Source organism: Macrosteles quadrilineatus, unplaced genomic scaffold, assembly GCF_028750875.1.
Source record: "Macrosteles quadrilineatus isolate MER2022 unplaced genomic scaffold, UCM_ALF_1.0 Scaffold_1__1_contigs__length_201487025, whole genome shotgun sequence".
NCBI lineage: Eukaryota > Metazoa > Arthropoda > Insecta > Hemiptera > Cicadellidae > Macrosteles > Macrosteles quadrilineatus.
Genome location: NW_026542594.1, coordinates 12556531 through 12584353, shown reverse-complemented (window position 1 = coordinate 12584353; position 27823 = coordinate 12556531). Strand labels below are relative to the sequence as shown.

The 27823-nt window shown below is 34.0% G+C and overlaps 3 protein-coding genes across 3 annotated transcripts; all 3 read right to left on the bottom strand.

Moving 5' to 3' along the window:
* Window positions 1-62: 62 nt before the first annotated feature.
* Window positions 63-26018, bottom strand: LOC128994627 (uncharacterized). Its single transcript, XM_054419301.1, has 8 exons — window positions 26007-26018; window positions 25088-25571; window positions 20435-20492; window positions 19024-19078; window positions 17015-17653; window positions 9775-10286; window positions 7662-7854; window positions 63-623 (listed from the first exon to the last, which is right to left on the bottom strand). The coding sequence occupies exons 1-8, from the start codon at window positions 26016-26018 to the stop codon at window positions 63-65; spliced, it is 2514 nt and encodes an 837-aa protein (XP_054275276.1).
* Window positions 9703-12307, bottom strand: LOC128982842 (cuticle protein 18.7-like). The gene is made up of 2 exons (XM_054401881.1): window positions 12229-12307; window positions 9703-10286 (listed from the first exon to the last, which is right to left on the bottom strand). The coding sequence occupies exons 1-2, from the start codon at window positions 12238-12240 to the stop codon at window positions 9771-9773; spliced, it is 528 nt and encodes a 175-aa protein (XP_054257856.1). The 5' UTR covers window positions 12241-12307; the 3' UTR covers window positions 9703-9770.
* On the bottom strand, window positions 16850-19119 carry LOC128982841 (cuticle protein 18.7-like). Its single transcript, XM_054401880.1, has 2 exons — window positions 19024-19119; window positions 16850-17653 (listed from the first exon to the last, which is right to left on the bottom strand). Exons 1-2 carry the CDS (start codon window positions 19030-19032, stop codon window positions 17009-17011), a joined length of 654 nt encoding a protein of 217 aa, XP_054257855.1. The 5' UTR covers window positions 19033-19119; the 3' UTR covers window positions 16850-17008.
* Window positions 26019-27823: the final 1805 nt, after the last annotated feature.

Here is a 27823-nt window from a genome sequence, read left to right as displayed (position 1 = left end):
CAATAACTTTTTTAATGTTTATTTCTTAACACTACAGCTTTAATCATAAAAAATTTATAATGTTATGAGATTCCCATAATACGGTCCACATGAGCTTTGAAGTGTGCCATCTTAGCCGCGTACACTTCTGGAGTGTCTGCAACGATGCCGTCTGGAGTAATGACAACAGGGGCGGCAGCAGTAGTTGCAGCGGGGGCGGCAGCGGGGGCGGCAGCATAGGTAGCAGCGTAAGCCGGGTTTGCGTTGGGAGTGGAAGAGGAATAATAGTAGTAGGTTGGCTTAGGAGCAGCATACCTGTATATTTGTCCAGGATATCTGTATGAGTTGTAATAGTAGGAGTTTGTGGCAGGGGCTTGTGCGGAAGCGGCAGCTCGGGCGGCATCGACGGCGGCCAGATGGGCTGCCTTCGCGGCAGCTACCTCTGGAGTGTCTGCTATGAAGCCGTCAGGGTTTACGACGGGAACGCCGAAGGACACGTAACCCCGGGGATAGAAGAGAACCCCGGCGGCCAGTCCTGCCTTGGCTAGTTCGGCCAAGTGGGCGGCTTTGGCAGCGGCCACCTCGGGAGTGTCCTGGGGAACGTAGGGCTGGGCCTTGGCAACGGCGGCCACCAACAGCAGTATCTAAGGAACATAATAACATAATTTTTAGCAATTGTTTCGGTAAAAAAATGCCGTGCACCTATAACTGCAACAAAGTATTTGATTTAAAATTCAATTATTTTCATCCAATATTTTTTAACATTTATTATCAGGATAATCTGTGAGATAGGTTCAACTAGAATTCTTTGAAACGGATCATGTATAACAGTCAAAATTACCGTTTGTGACAAACACTAAAAATTGATAGGAGGTAAATTGAAAGAAAATCTTCCGAAAATGGCTTCGGCTGCGATGCAGGTGGTCGGCGTCCGAGCGGCGAGTATAGCAATAATGCAAGTGGAACTTTGTGATTGTTGCTAAATGTAAGGTTCTCTCCTTCTTTAGTGCATTTAGATATGTACACTACATTTGGTGCTCCTCTTATTGACAAATACATCAAATATTGCAAGCTTCTCGATTGGAAAAAGAAAGATATTTTCAAATTTTCATAATATATTCTTGGACAGAAATTAAGTTTAATCTACAAGCCAAGAACAGGTAAGTGACGAGCTGCAGTTTGAAATACTGTACATCGAGGTGCCCCCACTGCCACTCGCCACCCCGGCAGCAGCCACCAGTGGTATCTAAGGTATCTTTACTAAGGGTTAAAAGTCATTTTTTAAATTTTACAATTGACGTGTATTGCAATTTCACTAGATAGATGGTAAAATAAAACAATAAGTAAAATTGTTGAATGAAATAAAAATTTATATTATAAATACAAGCCATTGTACTTACCGGTAAATTGATCATCATAGCCAGCTAAGACTGGTCTAGTGGTCTATGACTAAAATGAAGAAATGTGAGGCATTTATAAAAAATGCTAAGATATTAGTGGAATTTCAAGAACATTAAAGGAATGAGATAGCTTTTTAATGGACATAACAATAGATTACAGTTGTATATGTTGATTTTAGTAAAATTGATATTAGGAAAAAACAGGATTAAGTGACGGATAGGTTATTGTATAGTAGATTACGGAAAATATACATAACAACAAATGCCATTTTAAAAGTGTATATCCAATTACTTATGCGCTTAGTAAAATGAAAAATGTACAATTACTGAATGTTTGGAAAATTTCGGTCACTCTAAAAAATACAAAACACAATGTCTGTTATTGACAATGACGCTACTCTGGTTTCAGTACCGGTATAATCTATCTATATATTAATAGGCAAGCATGTTTCTTTAAAACCTTTTTTCTCAGCTCGTGTGCATCGTAGGTAAAATCTACGCATACCGTTAGAAAGCTATTTTCCTCTAGGTGTGCAGAATCCCTTTATAAATTTAAATAGGCTCAAAGATAAGCACGAAAAATGAGTTTAAAAATTTGAAAAAATTAACATGGATCTTATGCGTTGCCATGGTGATGAAATAACAACGAAATATAAACAGAAAATCAAAACAAATGGAAGAAACTCCAATCACATGTTTTATTTACAGTGTGGGGTGAAAATAGATAAGTGAGTACATTACATTAGATATTTTTGGTCGAGTTTCGACCACTGGACGACCTCTCGTCTATATTATTATATGAATTTTATGGGTTTTTGTGTGCAGCAAATCAACCTCTAAATAAAATACAACCTAATGTTTAGTTTTTTATGCATATTGAGTATCAATTTAAAACTCTTATCCTCTAGATGGGCCTTTTGCGGGTTAGAATGATATCCCGTGAAAGCTCTTATTGGCTTTTAAATTTTATAATTTGTACTGAATTCTGTTATCAATCATCTGAATTTTTCAAGTTTACATTTTTGTTTACATCAATAAGAAATAAGGGTATGATGACAAATAATCGTTTTCAACCTTATCAACTATATATATTAAATATATCACGGATTTTGAAATCACGAAGTGACGCAGGTTGCTATTAAATGTCAGTAAATAATATCATACAGCAACATTAATTCATCAAACAAAAATAATAACATCTAGACATATGAAGTAGATTTTTCAATTTGTTAAACTATTATTAGGAAATTTTTTTAATCTAAGAGAGAACTTTTTATAACCCAATCATCATCACCTGAATCTTCGAATAGGCATCCACCTTATCATGGCCGTTCACAGTTATTTTCTTTACAAAACTATAATTATTGAAGGAACGTGTATGAAGGCTGGTTATATTGGGAATATTAATCCCAACCCTATAAAGAAAATACTCACCATCCTAAAATGATCACAGTAAAGAGAGTGTTATGCATAGGGTTTGCAGAAAATTCTGGCATATACTATTTATACCAATTCCATGCGGAAATTATGCAAAACAACAAATATATTTCTTTTTTCATTGCCATAAGATTGTTCACACACTATAGGCTTTATAACAGAGTCAGTAGCACGAAGTTATGTAGTCTTCCTTATTGGACAGTATTTTATCAATCAGGGTAAGCTATATGTTGACCACAGTGACAGTGGCCGATGAGTGTAGTTCACTCTTCTTAAAAATTAGTTGGTACATGACGATAAATGATATCCTTTAGTGACATCATTACATTGCTCATCCATTTGGTGGTATTTGGACTAAACCTTGCTGTTATCGACCTATCTTACAATGCATTCAATAACCGTGGAATAAATAAATATAATAATATTCATACGATTGTGGTTGAGTTGTTGTCACTAAAGTAGGAATTATATTTATTTTTAATATTTTGTTGTGTAACTGTATTGTCAATTTTGTTTTCTTTTTAGATAATAGTTTTGCCATATCAACTCCAGTAGGTCATTGCTCTTGCCTATCTAAGGTCGAGATGAGCTGTTTGGAAGCCCGTTGTAAATATACTATATAGCCTCAGATGCTTTATTGTATTATTGCAAATCGTAAAATAAAATAATGTAGATTCGTGTAGCCTAGTTTAGCCATATGAGGCCTCATAAAGTGTACACAACTTAAAGATAATCCAATTAAATATCCTGACAACTTAGTGTTATTATATATATATATATATATATATATATATATATATATATATATATATTACGCTTTTTAAAATTATTTTTGTCGTAGGACGCTAGTCACGAGCCAGGAATCGTTTTATTACTTCAGGCTAGACCTAGGGGTTACGGCATTATCACTTAGATAAAATGCATTGGTGATATGGTGGAATTTGAACCCGGAACCCCATGAACCAGAGTCCCGCGCTCTAACCACTATATAATCTTCCACAAAATAAAAACACTTTTATAAACGTGTTTTTTTTTACTACATTAATATTTGAACCCGACTTTGAACCCGATTTAAAGTACCGACTTGAGTTTGTCGGGTGGTTAGAACAGTATGTTGTAAAATCACTCAAATATTGATCACATAAATTCAACGAAGTGTTTCTAATTTTTAAAAATCCGATTCACTAGGTTTCAAGTATATTTAAATTTTATAATGGCAAGTGTATGGGCTTAAAATAAAATAAACATTTATTGTGTGGCTTGTGTTTTAAACAAAAACCTTGATAGTTTTGATATTATTATCATCCAGCAAATAAAGGAATGAGCATGAACATGTTAACATGTAAATGAGACTAGGTAGAACATTTAATAGCTATTAAATTAATGCACCATTGAGAACGTTGTCCAACTTTATTGTAACTGCATTATTTGTCGCTGGTATACCACATATTAATTTAATTATGTTCCTTTGTATTTTAATTTTGGACTGGTTCATATGGATGGTATTACTAACCATGTAGGCAAAATAACGAAATTTGGTATAATCCTTCAGTAATGGTATTAATTAAGAACATAATTAAAGCGGGTTCCTAAATACATGGATCAATTTAGATTAACTATAATTTTCCTGTGTTAATCATCCTTCCTTAGTGATAAACATAAAACACACATTTTCAAATAATTAGTAAAATACCCCCGCCGCAGCAAACCTGCCGACTAAGCGAATTTCCATTTCTCTGAATGATTTTCAATTGAATCTATTTAGGTTTAACGAGTACCTAGGTTTGCTGCCAGAAGGAAACTAATAAAGTGTGTTTTAGTAAAATATTAATAGCTTAGTATAAAATAAATAAATTTGCTTATTTTTATCAAAATATATCCATAAACAAACAAACTACAACATTTTCAATATTCTCCATAAGAATAACATGGGAATTTTTAATTTACAATTTTTTGAATTTTCTCCGTTACCAATAACCGTACAAAACACTTTGATATACTAAATTATTTGTTTTTTAAGCTCTTTAATATGGTCTAGAGATAAATTGGGAAATTTTGTGTTTTGGGGGTCAAAAATGAGAAAAACCAATTTTTACCCCATAAAACCCACCGGGAAACCCCGTTCCCATGGTCCGATCATGCTGGTTCGCGAACTCATTCAAGTTTATCTTGCCTTACACCTTCAAACCAAATTTCATCAAAATCGTACAAAAAATACTCAAGTTATCGCGTTCACGGACACATATACAGGGTGAGTTTTAATTGTCCCCCCCCCCAACTTTTTTCTACATTTTTTCAAATATCAATCCCAGATCACTTCCAAACATTGTTGGGTAGTAAGTACTTCATTTTGACAAGGTGGTCATTTCCGGCCGCCATCTTGGATCCGCCATATTGGATGCAAAATTTTTTTTTCAAATGTAAAGGTGGGAATGTGACCCATTATTTCGAACTACATTTTTACCCTGATTGCAATGCCGCAAACTGTTTTTAAAAATCTTGATTCATTCTAAAGTTACGAGGGCTTTTTAAAACTTTATTTTTAGCCCATTTTAACATTGTGCATTTACAAACTAAGACCATAATCCCAAAATAGTGCTAGATAATGATAAGTATACACTACAAGTAATTGTCCACCTATTTTCAATTGATTATGACTGATGTATTTTTTTCGGCCGCCATCTTGGATCCGCCATTTTTAAATGTGATAAATTATTTTAAATATGAAGGGGGTGTTGTGACCCATCATTTTGAACTAATGTTTTATGCTAAACTCAATGCCGCAATCCATTTTTTGTTATCAAGTTTTATTTATGAAATATTGAAATTTTTTTGTTAAAAATGTCAATATTTCAAAATCAAAAAATGAAAATGAAAAACGGATTATGGAATTAAGTTCAACTTAAAAAAGTAGTTCGAAATGATGGGTCACAACACCCCCTTCATGTTTAAAATAATTTATCACATTTCAAAATGGCGGATCCAAGATGGCGGCCGAAAAAAATACATCAGTCATAACCAAGTGAAAATAGGTGGACAATTACTGGTAGTGTATACTTATCATTATCTAGGACTATTTTGGGATTATGGTCTTAGTTTGTAACTGCACAATGTTAAAATGGGCTAAAAATAAAGTTTTAAAAAGCCCTCGTAACTTTAGAATGAATAAAGATTTTTAAAAACGGTTTGCGGCATTGTAATCAGGGTAAAAATGTAGTTCGAAATAATGGGTCACAACCCCACCTTTACTTTTGAAAAAAAAAATTTTGCATCCAATATGGCGGATCCAAGATGGCGGCCGGAAATGACCACCTTGTCAAAATGAAGTACTTACTACCCAACAATGTTTGGAAGTGGTCTGGGATTGATATTTGAAAAAATGTAGAAAAAAGTTGGGGGGGGGGACAATTAAAACTCACCCTGTATATATAAATATATATACATACATATATATATATATATTGAATAAATATATCGTTCACTATTGAGGGCTACTATTATTATTAATAAATGAAATAAATAATTAAACATTTAGTACCCTTTTTTTAAGTTATTAATTTATTGAATAAACTTACATGTTTCGGCTCTTAGGCCATGATCACAGTTATGAACAAATAGTAAATAAATAGAAATGTAAATAATAAATATGTAAATTATTATATGATTTTGGAATTTTGTCTAGTATATAGGTTGGCTTAAGTGTTGTTTTCTTTTGATTTATTATATAAGATTTTCTCATATATTATGTTTTCTTTTTGAATTTGCATTGTATTAAGTATGTTTTCAGGATCTGTTTTATGGTTTCTATATATGTGGAATTCTTCTTTAATGAATAATTTGGCTTTGTTTGGTTCAAATTCAATTATTGATCAATTATTTTCTATATTTTTATATTTATTATTAGTTTTTATTAGGTGTTCTGCGTAGTTTGATTTCATACTTGTTGAATTTTTAGATTTAAATGTCTGTATATGTTCTTGGAATCTACATTTGAAGCTTCTACTGGTTTGGCCAATATAATACTTGTTACAGTCTGTACAGGAAATTTGGTAAATACCGCTTTTGTTAAATTTTGATGATTCTTCAGTTATTTGTTGATGTTTGGACACTTTTGAATTTATAATCTTAAAGACGTTGTTTTTTGTTCTATATGTTGCTTTGTAATTTGTTTTAGATAAGGTTTTCCTTATTGCTTTATTTAATTTAGAGTTATGAGGGAGACATATGTATTCTTTTTTCAATTTCTCTTCTTTTTTCTTTTGTTTCTTAATTTTTTTCTTAATTTAATTATTTATTTCATTTATTAAAATATATATATATATATATACATATATAAAAATTTGAACGAATGGTGTTTTTGGCCTCTGGGGACATCAAAATGGAAAAGTAAATCGGTCCCGGGCCTAGGTTTTACTGTGCCACCTACGGTAATAGCTACTTCCCTATAGGGAAATTCGCTAAAAACATTAATTATTATTTTTTTTTTTTTTAATAAAAGAGGTTGGCGGCCTCTTTTAACCTTGCATTTGCCCGTCCACATAGACTAAGCGCCCGTGCGTGGATCGTTTACAGCAAAGCAAGGAGTGAGCCGGTACAGTACAAAGGTGAACTGTACTGATAAAATGTTATCGGCAGTGACCAGGATCCGAACCCACGACATCGCTGCCTTGGGCCCGAAGTCCGCGACGCTACCGACTGAGCCACCGACTCACTAATTGTTAGCTTAGTAACATTTTAAGTAATTTAACAGATATATAACAATGTTATATGTCCTGTATACAACAATCTAAGTAGTCGGGTGAAATGTGGCTGTGTTTGTGTGCATTTCTCAGATAATGGTCAGACTGGCTGGCCTCTCTTGGCAAGACTACCCAGAACCTCTACCGCCCCTGCGGTCTTCTCTCTATCGAGGTGCCCGTAGTGACTCCAGAGGGGTTCATACACCTCCGAGGTGGCCGCCACTAGGATGAAGCAGTGACACGTAACCTGAGTGTCAAGGCCCTTCGGATGGTTTGGAACCTTTTGGCATCCCTCCCAGCTTCAGAATGGCGTTCGTGTGGACTCCTCAGTACATCGGACCTGTCGCGTACCTTGCTCACTCTTAGCAAACATACTTGAGGTGTACTTAGCAAACACGTTACTTACTTGTTGAACACGGAGTAATAGCGGCTCTCTTGACTCATTCAGAGGACAACAGTACTACTAAAATACAGCTATTTGTATACCTATACAACTGTTTGTAACCGTCTAAATGAACAGTGACTAAATGAATGAATAGTAAATAATAAATGTAAAATAATGAACAGCAAATGAATTCAAAACCTAACAGCACAGTATTTTATCTATTAAAATCCATTTACTTGAATTTAGGATGAGATATATTAATTTTTCATGTTAATGCAATAGTTCTACGGTTAGATCATAAAATAATTGTTTGAAAAAATTTAGGTGACATATATACAGGGTTAGTAAAAGGTCTGGAGACCCCCTGTTAATTTGTAACGGCCCATGCTATAAAAACTAAACTCGGCACACCTTTATGGCATGACATGAAGCACTTTTTGGGCATAATCGCCACTTGGTGTACATCCCCAAAATGGGGGATTTTGGAGGAAACTCAAAAATGTCAAATGGTAAGACCATTCGAGTGAAGGATCCCTCATTTGGAAGGTCCTTGTAACAGAAAACAAACAACGCAAACTAGAGGTCTCTATCTCAATCCAGTAAAAAATTGCAGCCAATTGAAAATCTCAGAAGTTAAATTTAACTTACAGCTTTTCAAATCTAGAGACCCCCTGTAAATTTTGTAACGGCTCACACTAGGTTAAAATCTATATAATCGAATCAATTTTTAGCGAATTTCCCATAAAGGGAATAAACTATTACCGTAGTACTCATGGCAAGACCTGGATGCGAACTACAGTAGTAGCAAACCAAGCTATGTTTTCTTTGAGTAGAAAAACTCAATTTAATAAAATATTGATATCGTTTTTCCGCATTTTTGTTTGTTGTAGAAGGGAGTGATTAAGCGTAAGCCTATAGCGTTGGTAATCGTCGTTTGGTAATAATCTACAACTAAAAGTAACAACAAAATAAAACCTCCTATGATTACCAATTTATTAATAAAGGGAATCAACCCAAACCCTTCAATGTGCGTCTTCCAATTTCGCAGCGGCATTTTTCATACCCAAGTCAGAGACGGCTCAATCCAGACTAGGAAATCCCATAAATAATCATACATGTTATGCTATATTGGTGTTTAATACCTGTGCACATGTAAGGTTATAGAAGATAGCAATTACGGTCCTGAGGTAAGTCAGATAACCAAAAGTTGCACTCGATGCTTTATAATCAACTGATCTTAGCCAATAGTCAACACCTAAGATGGTCATCATGTTATCATCACGTTGTCGTTTGTAGTTTTAAGATACATGCTAAGAAATGGTTTTATATTTCAATCAAATTTGTAAAAATATTTTTTGGAAATAAAAAATACTTAGACTTTGACTTTGTTACTTGAACTTAAAACTCGCAGTCTGGTTAGTCAGTGTCTTTATCTTATATAATTAAATTAATTTAATTATTAATTTCTAAATGTCTTAAAAATGCCAATGCTTGACTTGCAAATCCATAAGTTAAACCTTTGTTATCAAATGTTGGTATTAATCTTAATAAATAACTGTTTCTGGAAGTTATTTTAATCCTTACCCATTGTATTTCTTTTACGAGTTTTTGAATGGTGAGATAATAATGTGCTTTATAGAATTTATATACACCAATTTATTTGTTTAAAGCTACAACTGGCCTAATCAACATTATTGTACATCTCACTAGTGCGAAACCTTTTGAAATAACAGGGCAAACAGTCTTGATTATGTAGGACACTAAGTTAGGTGCGGTATTATGTAAGTGTCACTGGTATTAGAGTGTTTCATAACCAACTACCACTGCACTTCACTGTCGGGTAGACTCCTGGTAGAGTCTGTAAAGATGAGTGGCTCTGGCGTGTGCGACCTCAGGGGTGTCAGCGAGGTATCCACTGGGCAGCACAGTAGGCACAGCCTGGGGGCCTGTGTACACATGCTGGGTTTGGTGAGGTTGCTGAGCGTGGGTGCGGTAGTAGTTTTCGTAGTACTTGCGGTAGTACTCAGCGTTGGGGTCATCGTTGAAGCGAGTGATAGCGGGGGCCGCGGCAGCAGTGGCTCGGGCTACCTCGGCGAAATGGGCGACTTTAGCAGCAGCGACCTCGGGGGTGTCGACGAGGAAGCCCTGGGGGGTGACAGTCGGTAGGGCAAAGGAAGCAAATGGAGAAGACACAGCCGTCCTGTAGACTTCCTGCAGAGGAGCTCCTACCAGCGCGGCGGCTTTGGCATACTCGGCGAAGTGAGCGGCCTTAGCAGCAGCCACGTCTGGAGAGTCCTGGGGGAGGAAGGACTGCGCGTGAACCGCGGCGGCGAGGGCAAGGATCATCTGAAAACGTATCTAGTTAGCCAGTATATAGGTTGGTTATTCATAATGACTGTGCAGCAAATCATTATTGTGAGTTATAAAGCATTGGCTGTCCTACATTCTTAGTAGAGGGTTTACAGCAAAAGGCGAAAACTATTTGTTAGTAATAATATGAATAAATAAATATTTATTAGTAAATATGAAATATAAGTTTAGAATTGGCTCACTATAATTTAAATGGTAAAATAATATTATGAAAGGATACGAAAACGAATGTATAAAACCATAACCAAGAATATCCTTCAATTTGGTAAAATAACACAATAATTCTCACAAAACCTTTTGTCGTAGTCATCTTAAAAAGAAGAAATTTAGATTTTCAGTTTTTTACGTTGCTGTAATGTATGTCACCAAGAAATAGTTTTGAGGTAATTCTAAAAAATACGCTAAAGTAAATTACTATGATAATAAGAATTCTTAAAAACTATATTTAACTTATTAGTTTCCTGCAAAGTTTGCTTAACGTTAATATTGCACTTTATGAACTTTTTAATTGGATAATTATGTTATAACTTAAAAGCTTTGAAGGCTTATGCATCCACAACCTTTTCAGGATTTCAATGTCAACTTTTTATTGACGTAGTTAAACAAAAAAGTCCCTGCACTTTTATTTTACAGCTTATAGGTAAAACAATAAACAGGGTGAACCGTCCTGTATCAGAGGCTTAGTATGACATGATTTGTAAATTAATTGTCAAAAACTCTTTTAACGTTATTTTTAAAATTTTATATTTCCCTGTTTTATCTCGAAACGTATGATGGTGATTGTACTAATTGATTGAGTTTTGCATAAGATGTTTATATTATTTTCTAATTCCTTAGCATTGTTTTAATGTGCTACTGTATTAAGTTTTATATAAAAAAGAAAGAAAAATATTGAAACTCAACTTATAGGAGTAGATTTTCTATAGAAAAAATACAATACACAGCAACAATCTTACACTATTAGGTTATTAAACAAATGTTTAAATTCCTTAGTCACATTATCAACAAATACTTGATATTAATATTTATTATAATTATGCCTGACTATTGAGCTCAAATGTGAGTTGAATAATACAAGTTATATAATACTTTTTTTACTGACTCTCTATCTTTATAAATACCATATTTTGTGGGCTTACATTTAAAATAAACTGATTTTGATACCAATTATATTAATCATACTTATTTTAATCTTAATAATATCTTTACCTCGCTATCTTAATTCAAACATAAGACATATTTTGTGCTAAATTACATAGCAATCAATACCATTTAAATTAATTCAAATTTGGTTTTAACTAGTCGTCGTTATATTTGTTATGGTTATACAATAAATTATTTAAACAGAAGAAAAGTTCGTTGGGATTTTTTATTGTATTGGTGTTATTGTTATCCTCAACCTTAAACGAATTTTAGCTCTAAATATATTGATTTATTTTACATTTTTCTATCGACATTTTTAGTCTGAGTAAAGTAAAAAATAAAATGTTGTAAAATGTAAAATTGTATTATACTAAATGTTGGTTTGAATTCGTTTCTTCCCTAAAATTGCAATGTTTTGCTAACACGTATATGTAAATAACAAATCGAATTGAAACACTGTTTTCAAACAAGTAAATAAGTCTCATTTAAACTCACTACTTCAAATATAGTTTAGTTAGTACATTTTTCTAATAATGACTATCAGCTTAACACTTGTAAAATAGCCAAAATAATATAGTATTTTGATTCAAGTGGTTTAAATCGTTGAAAGAAAATTAAGTCTTTTAGTTTTTTTTATATTTTGATTATATTAAAACTACATTTTATATCTGAACTACAAAACTGTTAAGATAATATCATACTGGTAGTTATGATGACATTTGTAAGCCAACTAGGCCGATACTAAAAGTGTTAGTAAAGTTAGAGAGAGACTCACCAGGCACTTCATGTTGTTGCGTTCGTTCACAGCACGGACTCACGGACAGTGCCTATCATCCCCCTGGTGTGGCTTAAATAGCTCCCCTCAAGGCCAAGCGCTCACCCCCGCTGGTGGCCAAGACTCTAATTAGTAAAAAAACATTATGTTGATAAGTCTTGGTATTACCAGATGACTTCACACTCCGGACGTTTCATTTTCTCAGACAACGGTTCTAAAAATTTTTCATGTATTTATTACACAATCCCTTACGTAACAGCAAGTAACATTGGCAAGTCTACGTTAATCGTCTTCGTGCGTGTATAATCAGCCTTAGTAAACAATGACAAACAGCTGTTAGTTATAAACTATTTTTGTTTCTGCAAATAAAATTCCGTTTTCCTACAGTCACCAGACAAAGTTGGCTTCCTTGCACTGATTATGCTACAGAAAGCTGCAAGTTGCTGCATTTACTTACTTTGTTGCACCGTTTATACTTTGCCGCACGATTTATACTTTGGCGCACCCCAATATTCCAACCAAACAACACAAAACAGCGTGGTTTTATCATGCACGCAATCCGTGTACGCTTGAAAATAGATTGGCAACACTTAAAGACGATACTGATTGAATATTGATACTTCGATTTAACCTGTCATTTCGTGTTTATTTTTATTCTATTTTCGTTCAACGGTTGGTTGCTTGGTTTGAATATAACCTAAAGTGTAGTGTTTGAAAGATGAATTATAAGTGACCCTACCATGTTTAAAAATAATGAGCTCAATGAAAGTGATTGTGAATATATGTGTAGGTTAGAAGAAATAGCAGAAACTGAAAAACATGGTTCATTAAACCTGTTACCTTAAAAATCAAGAATAAATTATGAACGAGCATACGAACTGTTTTCCTTTTGGTGCGTAAGTAAGAAAGTTACAAAATTGTTACAAAAAGTTACAATCTACTTTATTATTCTGTTTATACTGATTATTACTGTTTTTACGTGTACTCTTGAAAATAAATAACACTTAAAGATACTACAACTACAATCAGCTGGTGCAGTATTTCCCATTTCGTTTAACGCTTGGATTTAACCCAACCTCAAAACGTGTTGTGTATTATAGTGTTTGAAAGACTAATTATTTATATGCTTTATAGTGACTGTAGGAAAAATATAATGTGTAACACGAGCGCAAATGGCCTTTGCTCACAACAGTTACCTGACAAAGTGGCCTTCTTTGCACTAATTATAGCACAGACAGTTGCTTATTGCTGCATCTACTTACTTTTACATAAACCTTTTACTTTTGCTGCACATTTTATTTTTACCGCATACCAGTATTCCAACCAAACAACTCCAAAAAGAAAGCGTCCTTTTATTAGGAATGTAATACGTATATGCTTGGAAATAAGTTGGCAAGAAAAGATATTATGAATAATAGCTGTTACCAACGGGCTTCACCCCGTTTGACATCATAAGTATTTATAAAACTATTGATTGGTAAAGTTAACCTGAAATGAACAAAATACAGTAAAAGAAACAAGCAATCACACCTGATTTTAATAAGGTAATAAATTGAAACAATAACAAACAAATAAGTACAGATGAGGTATTTTTAACATTAGGTATACGAAAAGTTCCCTTTAGAAATGAATTACGACCTTAAAGGGCAATTTATGAAAATAATGACAGTTTTTCGCAAGGTTTATCGCCATGACGAACATTATAAGTATATGGTTGATGGGGGTGTGACTTGTAGTTTTCTCAAAAGTTTATGGGTACTTTTGGCTTTATATAGATTAGCTGTTGTACCCGTGCTTTGCAACGGGAAGAGAACACAAAATAGAAATATTTTGATTTTTACATCTGTTGATAAAATAGTTACACATAAGCCTTTTAAAAACAAAATTTAACCTTTATGGCCTTTATATGAGAGATGTTTCCATAAATGTACAAAAATAATAGTACTGCACCCTGTTGGTAACCCTTGTAACTTTTTAATGCTATTCAATATCATAGAACCAACTTGTGTAGTTGAAGCAGCTGACAGAATTATTTTATTTCTTTTAAGTATGAATACTCATAAGGTTAACATGGGAAACTCCAGAGCCACTGGGGCGGAGCCCAAAAGGACTTCTGAGATAAAAATGCGTCTATATGTTAATCGGGAATGTGAGCTATCATCATACCAAATTTCAGCCCAATCCGACCAGTATTTTTCGCGTTTACTTGTCACAAACAAACATACATCCATACATCCAAACTTTCTCATTTATAATATTAGTAGGGTAATCAGCTGGTGCAGCGTTTCCCTTCCGTTCAATATTTGGGTTTAACCTAACCTAAAAACGTGTTGTGGGACTAATTATTTATATGCTTTATAGTAACTGTAGGAAAAATATAATGTGTAACGCGAGTGTATACTGACTTTGCTGCTTTTGCCAACTAGTTACACAAATAACTATTTAAATCCCCTTAAAAATTACGAAATGTCAAAGTGTTCATCGCCAATGTAGAACTACATAAATACAATGAGTTTTATTGTTTTAAGTAATATATAAAACTACTATTATTATTCATTATTCGTTATTCATTATTAAAATATCATGTTATCCAAATTGTTATTTGTTATAATAACGAACCTATTTTATCATAACACTAATAATTATAATTGAATAGTTCCTATCTTGCGGCAATCAACAAGAAGGAAAATAGCCTTAAATTTGCTATTAATACACCACCCAGCCTTAACCGTCCTTGTTGTTTGCTGTTGTACACGGTTCTGTTTACTCGGTTATGTTAGATACTCTCATGGAACGTGTCAAAAATATTACCTTATATTGGATATACATAATTTTATCATAGCCCACTAATCATTCCATTGCATTCTGGGTTTACACAATGCCTTGCTGTCATCGCACCTTTGGAACGACACTCCTCAGAAAGTATTCGAAGAGTCGATCTCCTTAATGGATTAAAGCTAGCCCAAGAATTTTCTTCGGTCGTTCGACGCCCAAATGTTGATGAGATGTACCTCATCCTCGTAAGCTCTTATTTGTCTAAGTTCTTTACGCTCTTTCGTAATTTTTTGGTGATAATTGAGTCCAGGCTCTACATAGGTGTTACTTGGTTGAATTCTTAGGGGTTTTCACGAAATCTATGTCCTAATTCCTGGTAGCAATTCTGGAGTTTGCGAAATCATAAAGATTCTTGGGAAATGGTTCCCAAGTGGTACGTTTTCGATGCCGTCCCCATTCTTTCCGGACTTTATCCTATCGCTTATAAAGGCACTCTATTGTGCAGTGAGTGTAGCCTTATCAAAAACTGTCTAACCAAGCTGTGGAATCTGTATAGCCTTTTGAGGCTGAATAAGGGTCCTGTCTAAATCGACCAGAACTGTCGATCGACATGGTCGTCATTGTTTTGACGCAAATATATTCGTCAGATGACAGAGAGTTCTGACTGACAGTGCAGCTAGATCCTGTCTAGTTACGCTGAACTAGGCTCACTTACCCATCAACGGTAACAAAAAAAAACTTTGCAAGAGTTTTACTTGACCAAATGTCTCGAACCCTGGGTATGCAAAGGGTATTAATCCGCCCAAATAAGCATGACATGATTTGTTACAAACCCCCATTCATTTTTAAACGATTGCTGCATTTTTAAACATGAAGTAGAAGGTTGAAGTATTGTGGAGAGATAGAAGAGTTACACTCTTCCTCATTTTACGAAATATATTATAAAGCTGTAAGGCTTGTAAGATTGTACAAATATATACATGTGCAATGTGTCTCGTACAACATCAAAGTAACATCAAGTATTGTAATTTCCACTTTCACAGCATTAAAATACTAAAGTGTGAACCGCGTAGGTCTATATTAATTAAATATACATAATTATACACGTAGATAAGGCGTTGGTGCAATGTACCTGTGTCTCCTATAAACGCATTTCAAAGGGTTTAAAGATTTTTTTTTTTTTATAAATCTACACTGGACATGGGTTTAATGCACAATGCCATTGAAAGTACGTTTTTGGTTGTAAGAAATCAGCACGAGGATTCTATAGGAAGCATTGGGAGAGCGTTGAACTCCACAACCCCTTTCAGTAATTATGTGCTAACTTCTTTTTTATTATGGTCTATTATTAAATCAAGTTAATATAGACTTTAGAATAGTTAACTAGACGGATGAATTTTTTGGGAAATTATTGTAAATAAGACTCAACATGGTGTTACCACATGCTCAAAGAGTATGCATTGTGAAAAAATGCATAACAAAGTAAATTATCCATTTTATACCAACAAATGTCTGGTAACAAGTTTTTAAGCGAGATTCCTGTAACTAATATATTAGCTTCAGGTTGTATGAAGTATAAAGACTATCAATTATACAATACTAATCTTTTCTTTCGTCTGTTGTTATCCATCTTAAAGATGGGCTAGGTTTGAGAGAACGGCATGCTGAATATTATTCAAAATTAATTTCCAATAACATTTACTGTATAAACAACAATCCTAAAATTTATATCACCTAATTGGCAATGATTTTGAGGAAGAATGGCTTCAAGATTGTGAACATCTGATGTCTGTTAACAGTGACTCTCAGACAGAACAGTGAAGTTTGGGTTGTTTGGATAAAAACATTCTGTATGAACGAAAATTCTAATTAAATAAGTAATTGGACTTAACCATTATTTTGACCTGTTTTTAGCACTTGATGTTTTTTTTTAGTTTAAAGAAAATAAAAGTGTGCAGAGAACTTGATTTAATAAGCATTGTTTATTTTCTTATTCAAAGATATATTATACCGAAGAGCTCATAGGGTGATTGGAAGTGGAAGCATAGTAGTCGGCCAAGGACTTATAGAAGTCAACATATGGGAACCCTGCTCCAGCTGCAGACGCTGCTGAACCCATTGCTGCTGCTGCGGCCGCGGCTCTAGCGTGATCGTGCATGTCAGCCTGATGCATCATCGGCATCATCAGAGCTGGCATCATCGGAGCTGGCATCTTAGTGGCAGCTGCTACAGGAGCTGGAGCGTATATTACTGGCATTCCAGATATGTACGATACAGGCATCCTTGTTGCCGCTTCTGAAGTGGGGGCGTAGGAAGCATATGTAGGAGCTGAAATGTAGGTAACAGGTATTCTTGCAGCGGCTTCAGATGCCGGAACGTAAGTAACAGCTGCAGGAGCTGAGGCGTAAGCCACAGGCATTCTTGAAGCAGGGTCTGTGATGTAAGTAACCGGCATTCTAGCGTTGGCATATCCACCATTCTCCTCAACAGACACGTAGTAGGTCGGGGCAGGCTGATGCCCAGCAGCCCTTGCCGCCTCCTTGATATGTTCGGCAAAGTGAGCTACCTTGGCTAGGGCCACCTCGGGGGTGTCACCGGGGATGAAAGCTCCCTCAATAGTTGACAACAGTGCAAGGGTTACAATCACTATCTGCAAACAGATAGATTTTTAAAACAATTAGAAATAAAAAAGATTTTATACAAGTGTATATAAAATGTTTCTATTGTGGTTTTACGCAGTCTTAAAATGACTTTAAGAACTGAACATAATTTTATCAAGGTTAGAATGTATCTAAGTGAAAGCAACATTTGCTTGAAAACTTTCAATCGGACTTAGCGACAAAGATAACAAACCATGAGTGTTTATAATTATCTTTGGCATTTTTTTTTTTTTTTTTTTTTTTTTTTTTTTTTGGCAACGGACATATTTGAACCTGATACTTATTGGGATGCTACGGTTTGAAATAAAGCTCTGGTTTATAATTTATATCAATCGTTTTACATAGTAGCTACGTATAAATTTATTTTCAAGGGTTTTAACAGTTTATATGCACACTTCTATATATTCAATAAAATTAAAAGTACATTATTTTAATGCAGTCTTATTTAGGGTGTTTCAATAAAGACAACCCAAATTTCAAGAATTCACTGTCCAGGGCCAAAACAAAAGCCAATATGTATTGGCAGCCCTGCTTTTTTACTTCATTACCAATCAGCTTACATGCATTGTTGCATTGTTGCCGATGCTATATCTGTTAATCAGAATTTATTGTTAATAAGACTCTAAACAGTTTTTTTTCTAATATAACCCATTTAGGATTGTAAAAAGGAATTTTCTGCAAAAAAGTTGTATTATTTGTCTTTAAAATTGTCATATCCTGGTTAAAAAGTAAATTAAGCAGTGCTGCCAACCAATGAGCTCATTTTATCCCAAAACAGTGATTCTCTGTACTTGTAATTTGAGTTGAGTTTAAAATATAAAAAACTCCCTGTACTATGTATTGATCATTAATTAGAACTAATAATTGGTACACAACTGTTGGTGATTTTTATTCCTGCCAAATTCTTTGTTACTAATTTATATAATAGTTTAATTTAGCAGAAAAGGGTTAGGCTTTTATGAAATATTATGATTCTAGTGTTTGTATGTAAAGATTGTGGTTACAATCTTAAAGTGTACAGAAATAAAATTTCAGATTGCAATAGCCTGAATAATTATAGTAGTCAATGGTAGTAAAACTTAGTTTGATTCCAAAATTTGGAATTTCCCACTATTAAACATAGAAGTAAATGTACTTAATGATTTTTAATAGCAGAGTACTGTACTAAACATAAAAGTTATTGAGACCTCAACCTAAAACCTAGGTTTACCGAGAAAGATTTTCGATAATTCATTATAAAAATGGTTTGTCTATTGCCTATCAATTTGCTAATAGTATATCAATACTTATGGACTATCCTCTTACAATTTTTAATATCCATACCACGTTTTTCAAAAACATTTTTCAACACTTAGCTTACCTTGTCCATTGTAGTGTTTTGAAGAGCAGCTCTGCCTAGACGAGTGCCTTGAACTCTTCAAACGGATTTATATATACTGATAGAACTCTGGGTCAATCGACTTAATTGACTGTCTATCCGATGACCGCTTATCTATCATGTCATCTCCTTATAGGTGTTATTCCCAAGTGTCAATTCAAACTATCATAATCACCTTGTTACTTCTAGCTATATAAACAAACATAAATCATCATATATCTAAGGTTCTGTCAATGTTCAACCTGATAACGTTGCTCCATTATTTATTTCCAATTAATGTTTTATTTGTCTCAAAACCCCAAAAAATGGTTTTATATACTATCCCATATGACTAAGAACATTGATTCATACGATTATTGACAAGTGGAAGGAATTTGTACTGGTATGTAATACAAGTTATATAGAAAATGGATCTTAAAAATAATCTTAAAAACGATTAAACCCATCTGAATGTAATCTGATACCACTGAAGGATTCATCAACTACTGTATACCGATTGATAACGGAGCATATATAGCCTGACTGCGGGGTCTGAGGTGCATAATTTATCCACAGAGAAGGAACTACAACATGTTTATGGTGAGCAAAATATGATATACATTTTTTTACCATAGGTGTATTTTAAGTCCGAGAAAAAATATTAATGACAGAGGCCAAATCTGAATTGTTTCGGTTAAGAAAATAATTGTAACTTTGATCCAATTTGTATCTTGATTTTATTTTATTAACTTGTCAATTTAGTTTTTATACTATCCTGTACACATAGTACACATGTAGCCCAGGATCTTACTCCTTGATATTTCGTGGCTGTTAGGATAACATAAATTAATAACAACTACAAATGCATAGCAGATAAATATTTTTAAGGATTAGTTTAAACTATAAGCATAATAGCGCCTCTAACAATTTGTGAACTCCATATGAAATGAAACTAAATAAAAAAGTGCTTTTATTTACGAAATAAGTGATTACAGTTGATATTCTTACTGCCGTATACAACAATCATTTGATCATTCAGACCGTCTGTTGCGGCTGGTTGCCTTTAGCACTTGAAATAAACTAGCAGCCAGCGTCACTTCGTAATTAAACTGTGAGCTGTATAAAATAAGCTATTAAAGTTTCTTATCAAAACCTTTATATCTTTAGTCTAGTGGAACCCATAGGTGTGTAGAGAAACAAATGAAGTCAAATAAATGCGTTTGTTGAGAAGACAATTACATCACCTTTTCTGCCTGTTATTCAGAAGTGTTTTGCTGTGCTGTTGTCACTCGCTGCCTCAATGGAGGGATTCCTTTTACCTGCAGACACCCCAGAGGTCGCACAGGCTAAAGCAGCCCATCTAGCCGCCTACGCTAGGGTAGCTGCGGCCCTGGCAGCCCAGCAGCCCTCCTACCCCGACTCACCACTTCTTAGCCAAGCACCAGCAGCTTCTTTATACTTCTTCCCATCACCTACAGCACAGATAGACCTCAGATATGCTGATACTAGTGTAGCTCCAGTCGGGGTTCCCTATCTAGATCTGTACAAAGCCCTTACCGAGTACCAATCCTACCACGTTGAACCCCAAAACTACCCAGTTCCCCATATAGTTCCTGCAGTGCGGGCACCCTCCTGGTTGCCTCCTGTTTTCTTGTCCAATTAGTTAAACAAGATTTTTGGATATTATAAAGAATTAAAAATGCAGTCTAAGAAGTACGTTAACAAAACCATATTGTACCAACAGTTTACTCAACAACGTTTTATATAAGGGAACGGTCTTATAAGATTTAACGCTTATAAGGCTTGTTTGTTTTGTAAATATATTGTGTTGAAAAGTCTCGGAACAGTTTAATTTGTTTAACCAACATTGATACAGTGGTATTTATTATAAGAACCTACTTTTAGCAATTACAAATTTTTCTTTCCTGCAGGGGGCTGGCCCACAAGGAGTAATAAGAAAATCTGTTATAAGTAAGATGCATCTTACAATGTGTAAATGTAAATATGTTAATATGTTAATGTATCTTTAATAAAAGGTCTTTACTATTAAAATACAATGCCACAAATTTTGATCTCAAAATAACAACTGAGTAAAAAGTTGGAGCCATTCAAAGATTTAAAATGACAGATTCGAGATATCTTTGAACGGCTGTTTTTTTTTTTTTTTTTTTTTTTTTTACTCGGTTGCCCGTTTGCAAACAGTTCAAAGTGTGTTCAAATTTGCGGCATTGTATTTTACCACTAATGACCTTTAGTTTGATATACATATCAACATATGCTTACTATAAGATTTTATTCTTACTCCTTCTGGGCCTTGGAGGAGAGGAAAATTAGTAATTACTTTAAAAGGTAGGTTTTTATAATAAATATCTAGATACAAAACTGAACCACCATATCTAGGTTGGTAAAAAAAACATTAAGCCATTCCATTAACTTTATGGATCACAAACATAAACAAATTACGTCACTGGCCTGTATCCCATACTTATAAAATAACATGTTTATTGTCTTGTTTTAACAGTTTTATTTAAATAATAATGCATAAATATTAAAATTTAGGTCAGTGGTATCATTTGTTTACGATTATGATCCATATCGTTCAGTTCTGAACCAGTGTCCGAGATTTTAAAGGCGATCACAATAACTACTTAGCCACTCAGACCTTTTATCAGAATACCTTTATCAGAATACATTTGATGATCAAATACATTTGAAAAAGAAATGTTTTGTTTGTATATATTGTGTGGAAATCTACATGAACCCTGAATGACTATAATTTTGCATCTTACTAGCACAGTAAATTTCTTTACGCCACACTACATTATTTTGACGAACTTCCCACGCAAGTATTTAGTCCAGAAAACAGCTGTTTGCCGCCAGCTTATTCAAATGGGGTTTCATTGCGTACTACTGTGCTGCAATGAGTTTTACCGGACACCAATCAGCTGATTGTACTGTATTTAGTATTTAGGTGGCAATGAGTGGTTATAAACAAAAACATAACCTCTCAATGACTAGTGATTTTTAGTCCTTTAGTTGGTGGAAATATATAAGGACTTGTACAGATTTAGTAGTATGGCGTAAACTATCGTACGTCACTCGTCCAAAATGTGTGTACCGGACTCGTATGGTAATCCCGTACTCGACTTCGTCTCGCACGGGAACGACCACACTCGTCCGGTAAACACTTATTTTCAGGACTAGTAACGTAATATACTATTTCGTTATATTGCACTAAAAACTTCCGTTTTTAATGCATGCGTTGTGGGTCTAAAGTAGCATTTATGCTCTCTAGGGAGTAAAAAGCGTTTTCATATAACAATATAAACTGCATAAATTGTCAAGAGTTTCGTCTGAATAAAAAGAGGACGGCAAATGGAACGTGGTCTGATATCAGCTAAAATTCTAACGGCAAATTCTGTAAGATAAAAATATTCTTTGGTAATCGGGGAGCTGCCCCATGATATAATACCATAGGAAGACCTAGACATAAAATAAGAATGATACACAGCAAGAGCTGCATGCAAACCCGAAGACTTAAAAACCACCCTCAGACCAAACAATGCTTTTGATAGAGACGAGATAATTTGTATTTAATGATCAGACTATTTTACATTTCCATTTATGTTTACACCCAGGAATTTAGTATTTGTAGAAGATTTTATGGAATGTCCAATATGACGAAAAATATAAGCTTAGTAAAAAAAACATTAAGCCATTCCATTAACTTTATGGATCACAAACATAAACAAATTACGTCACTGGCCTGTATCCCATACTTATAAAATAACATCAGCAATAAAATAACATCGTCAATCAGCACTGGTCAGCTGTTTGAAGCAATCCACTTTTAAAACGTGATAATTTCTTGTCTTTTGCTTATTGTTATTTAGTGTGCTGCTTTAGTATTCGTTGTACAATTAATTTATTAAAAGACAAAGAATAAAAATCACACGGGGAAAAGTTTATTTTTTTAAAGAGTCACTTTAGGGCCTAGTTATGAAATATACTATTAAGTACAAGAGCGTAGTAGCCTAACAAGTGTTTTTTACACAAATTTTCTTTTCTGGCTTGAATGTGTTTCAATTGGTATTATAACATAGACATTTGAAAAACGACATTTAACTCTAACATAACATATTTTTATAACCTAACCATTTTAAACTATTGTACAGTAAATTCAAAATAAAATAGTTTTGCTGTTTTAAGATTACGTTTAAACCAATCCTGCAACTCCCGAACAAGACGATTTAATAGTGTTGAAATCCTTAGAATCAGAACTAAAATCTTCCATTCTGTAAATTACACAAAATCTCTCAACACACAAAACATATTTTCAGCAAGCAAATAACAAAACTAGAGATGAGGTAAAACTTCCTGATGGGTTTAAAAGGATTTAAAGTGGTCCAAATTAGCTTAGTCTAATCTATGAAAGTGTTTACAATGTGAACTAGTACATCTATAAATACAGACGAATTACACACTAGAACATTGTTGTAAATAAACCAATATAAGAAGACGTCGTGGTATCATATTTAATTAAAATGTGTATTCAATTATTACTAGTTCAGATTTAAATTAACCGTATAGAGTAATAGTACAGAGACTGTACCATTATTACGCGTGTTTAGTTATATAACCTGAATAAACAAGTAAATACGGTATAAGATACAATCTCTTATCTGTGGACAGGAAGGCGTGCAAACAGCTTAACTACAAGGGTAGGATAAAAATAAAGTGATTGCCGATTTGTGAACGGTGGTTTACCAGTGATGTAAGTTGTGATGAATTGTCAGTAATAATACGTTGGTTGTTTTACACAACCCTGTTTGATTTGGGATATTGTAGTAGTATTATGGTTTGGATATAGTAATAATTTACCACGAAGTATTAGACAGGGATTTCCGCAACTCTTTATCTACTTTTTCAGGTAATATTCCTAGACCATAGACAAGTCAAAATTTCTAAAACTAAAAACTTACTCGTATTGCCGCCATTTTGATTTTTCCCAAAACCATTTTTTTATTTGGTATATGGCCTTATTACTTTAAGAGAGCTGTTCAGGAAAAAATATTTGTTTAGAGTGTGTGTTTAAAAAATGGCCGCTTAAAATTTGTAAGCTTAAATATCTCTCAAACTTAATATGAAAAAAGATTCAACCAATATTTATCAAGAAAATTCAATTACAAATCTTATAATACCGAAATTAAGAAATCGGTTCTAAAATAAGAGAGAAAACAAATTTTTAAGAAAATGTGATCATGTCAATACCAACTGTTACTACGTAATTCGTTAAAACTACTGCTAGTGAGTCACGTCAATCAGCACTGGTCAGCTGTTTGAAGCAATCCACTTTTAAAACGTGATAATTTCTTGTCTTTTGCTTATTGTTATTTAGTGTGCTGCTTTAGTATTCGTTGTACAATTAATTTATTAAAAGACAAAGAATAAAAATCTATTAAAATTACAAAAACTAAAAGTTAAATTATTTACATGAGCTATACGAGTAATTTTGAGTTTTGAACATGTTGAATATGATATCCTGACTTTTCTATCGTCAAGGAATAATACTTGAATAGTTTTTAGAAACTTCTGGGATATAAGTAAAATCCTGCATAAGTAAAATTTAAATATGTGATGGTATATTGCCGCTAAGGTGAACCAGTTAGTGAACAAATATTCAGGAACAATACAATTATACAGCACAGCTTTAAAGCAGAATTTTTGGCGTGTGAATCAAGGTGACTTAAGAAATAACACATATAAAATTATAAAATGCTACTACTTATAACTGCTAACATTTATAACGATTCAATGATTATATAGTTAACATTAAACATAAGTACTTTGTTTACTATAAATAAAATCATATTATCTTAGAGTAACCATATAGGTACCTATATAACTGTTTCTAAATTATTTCTTATTCAAAGAAAGCGAATAAGGTAGATAGGCAAGATTGAACACAAGAGCTAAGTTATATTTACAAAATATAAAAATTAACAACAAAATATTGAGCTTCAATAAATCACTGGTTCGTTGTTATATATACAAACAAATCAAAGACGTGCGGACTCCTGGTAGAGCTTGTAGAGGTGGGTGATCTTGGCGTGGGCCACCTCGGGGGTGTCAGCGAGGTATCCACTAGGCAGCACGGTGGGCACGGCCTGGTGACCTGAGTAGATGGAGCGTGTGAGACTGGGGTAGTAGTAGTTGTAGTAGGCGCGGTAATAATCTGCATACGGGTAAGCAGCGGGGGCAGCGGCGGGGGCGGCGGCCGTGGCTCTAGCGACCTCAGCTAGATGGGCGGCCTTAGCGGCGGCGACCTCTGGGGTGTCGGTTATGAAGCCCTCAGGAGTGACGACGGGGGTGGGGGCGAAGGAGGGAGGGATGTAGACGACAGTCCTGTACACTTCTGGGAGAGGAGCTCCTACACGGGCGGCTGCTTTAGCATACTCAGCGTAGTGGGCGGCTTTGGCGGTGGCGACAGCTGGGGTGTCTTGGGGGATGAAGCTCTGGGCCTGGACCGCTACTGCGAGTGTAAGAACTATCTGTCGACAGTACAATATAATTAACATAGAAATCACATTTTGATGTTACCAAAACACATATTGGTAACCATAATATCCAAAACAAATTATAACCAAAAGAAATATTGGTAAAACTTCGGTTTTCTAGAACGATGCACTTTGACGCAAAACTTATTGTAGACATGCTGACTGATCTATAGATAAGAGCAGTTGGTTATGTAAATTACATATGAATTTAGCTTTGAATTAATAAAATCAAATATAATAAAATCAATTGCTATTTTTATGTTTATCTTCCAATATTTCTCACGAGATTGAATATTTCAATTTTACATGACAACTAAAGAACTCAATTTTACAAACTCCATATAAAAAAGTAATTTCACCTATTCATCAATATGCACTATTATAGGAAATAATATTTTATATAGTAGTTGTATAGTTATTATGACTCACCAAAATTTTCATGGCTAGGCAGTTGGCGAGAGGTGGATGGATTTGTGAATGTTAATCATCAAACCCCTAGCAGGGTTTATATAGTAGGAGAGATTCTCAAGGTCACAATCTCACGCTAATGTAGTCTAAGAACACGCGTCTAATGGGAACGGGAATTTTATTTGTATTTAGAGTAGGAAATATTAAAAATAGCAAGTCTTTTCTATTTATAGTGATATGTTAGGTAATATTCCCATGAGTGTGTGAGTGGTAGGTATATATTCAGTTAGTAATAAATATGTAGTATAAATATTTCACTTCCATTTTTGTGTTTGAGTTTGGGTTTCTTTGTTATTCGCATGATAATCAGCCGTATACGAGGTGTTTTTTTTACGCAGTAGTTGGAGACAAATTTTAACGACAAAAGAAGTTCTTTACTCAATTTCTAATCAGCATAATCCATTGTTGCATAGCTATGAGTTTTAGAGGCGGTTTGGGAACTCGGTATTAGCGCTAGTCCACGACTAAAACCGGAATGCCTCGAAAACGGGGTTGTGAGGTCGGGATTAGTTAGGCACGCACCTAAATATTGTTGGTTTGAGAGTCTAGTAGTAGACTTAGGCACCAGCCTAAGAGATAGTCTCAACTCGGTTTCATGCAATAAAAACCTTCAAAATTAAACAGCAATTTCCCTGTATAATATAGGGGTATTGACGGAAAAAAAATTAAAAGTATTTTAAGTAATTGCGGAGATTATGATTGAGTAAAGCAAAGGTAAATGTAAAATATTTATTTTAATATTTACAAAAAATGTGTTGCCAATTTTTATTAATTTTCCTATAGGGAAGTAGCTATTACCCTAGGAGCACTTAGTTCCGGGAACGATATACTTTTCTATTTTGATGTCCTTAGAGGCCAAAAACACTATTCGTTTAAATTTTTATATGTGTAAATCAATATATTAAATATACGTTCATGAACGTGATAACATGAGTAATTTTTGTCTGATTTGGATCAAATTTTGAATGAAAGTGTAAAGGTGCGATAAACCTTTATGAGTTCGCGAACCAACATGATCAGACCATGGGGACCCGTGGTTGTATGGAATAAAAATAGTTTTTTTTTCTAAGTTTTAACCCCTAAAACATAAATCTATATCTTTAAAATATTTTAAAAAACGTAAAAAACAAATTAGTATCTTAAAATGTTTTGTACGGTTATTGGTTACAGAGAATATTCAAACAATTGTAAATTTAAAATTCCCATATTATTCCCATGGAGAATAAGTTAACTGCTGTAGTTTGGTCGTTTATGGATATATTTTGATGAAACTTGGCAAATTTATTTCTTTTACATAAAGCTGTTAATATTTTGGTAAAAAACACACTTTATTGACCTCCCTGTAGCAGCATTACCTACACGCAAGTAGTTTTAGTTTAGGTACTTGTTAAACCTAAAGCAATTTAATTGAAAGTCCTATTAGGTTATTGGAAATTCGCTTGGACTGGAGGTTTTTTGTGGCAGGTTATTGATATACTTTATATATTTTCTCATACTCCAAATAATCTAGGTACTCCATTTTGATGTAACTAGAACCTGGGCAATTACACTGAACTGAGCTCAGTCACAACGCAATTAAAAGAAAACGATTATGACTGAGAGCTATTTGCAGTTTTTTATGTTTTGTTTACTATATTTTTACCCTTTCGTAGAAGTTGGGTAATGGGGGGTACGTATGCGGTTGCTATTTTTTCTATTTAGGGTCCATATTTTTATTGCATTTAACATTAAAAACAAAAACCAAATAATCTTTCGTTAAATTATTTCCTGCATGATTT

Excerpts from the sequence above, each read along its gene's own strand:
- LOC128994627 (XM_054419301.1), bottom strand. Across the intron at positions 20,493-25,087 it reads GCTCTACCAGGAGTCCGCAC|GTGATGGGAAGAAGTATAAA; the intron begins GTCTTTGATTTG and ends TCTGTGCTGTAG. Across the intron at positions 19,079-20,434 it reads CTAAGAAGTGGTGAGTCGGG|AGTTCAAGGCACTCGTCTAG; the intron begins GTAGGAGGGCTG and ends ATCCGTTTGAAG.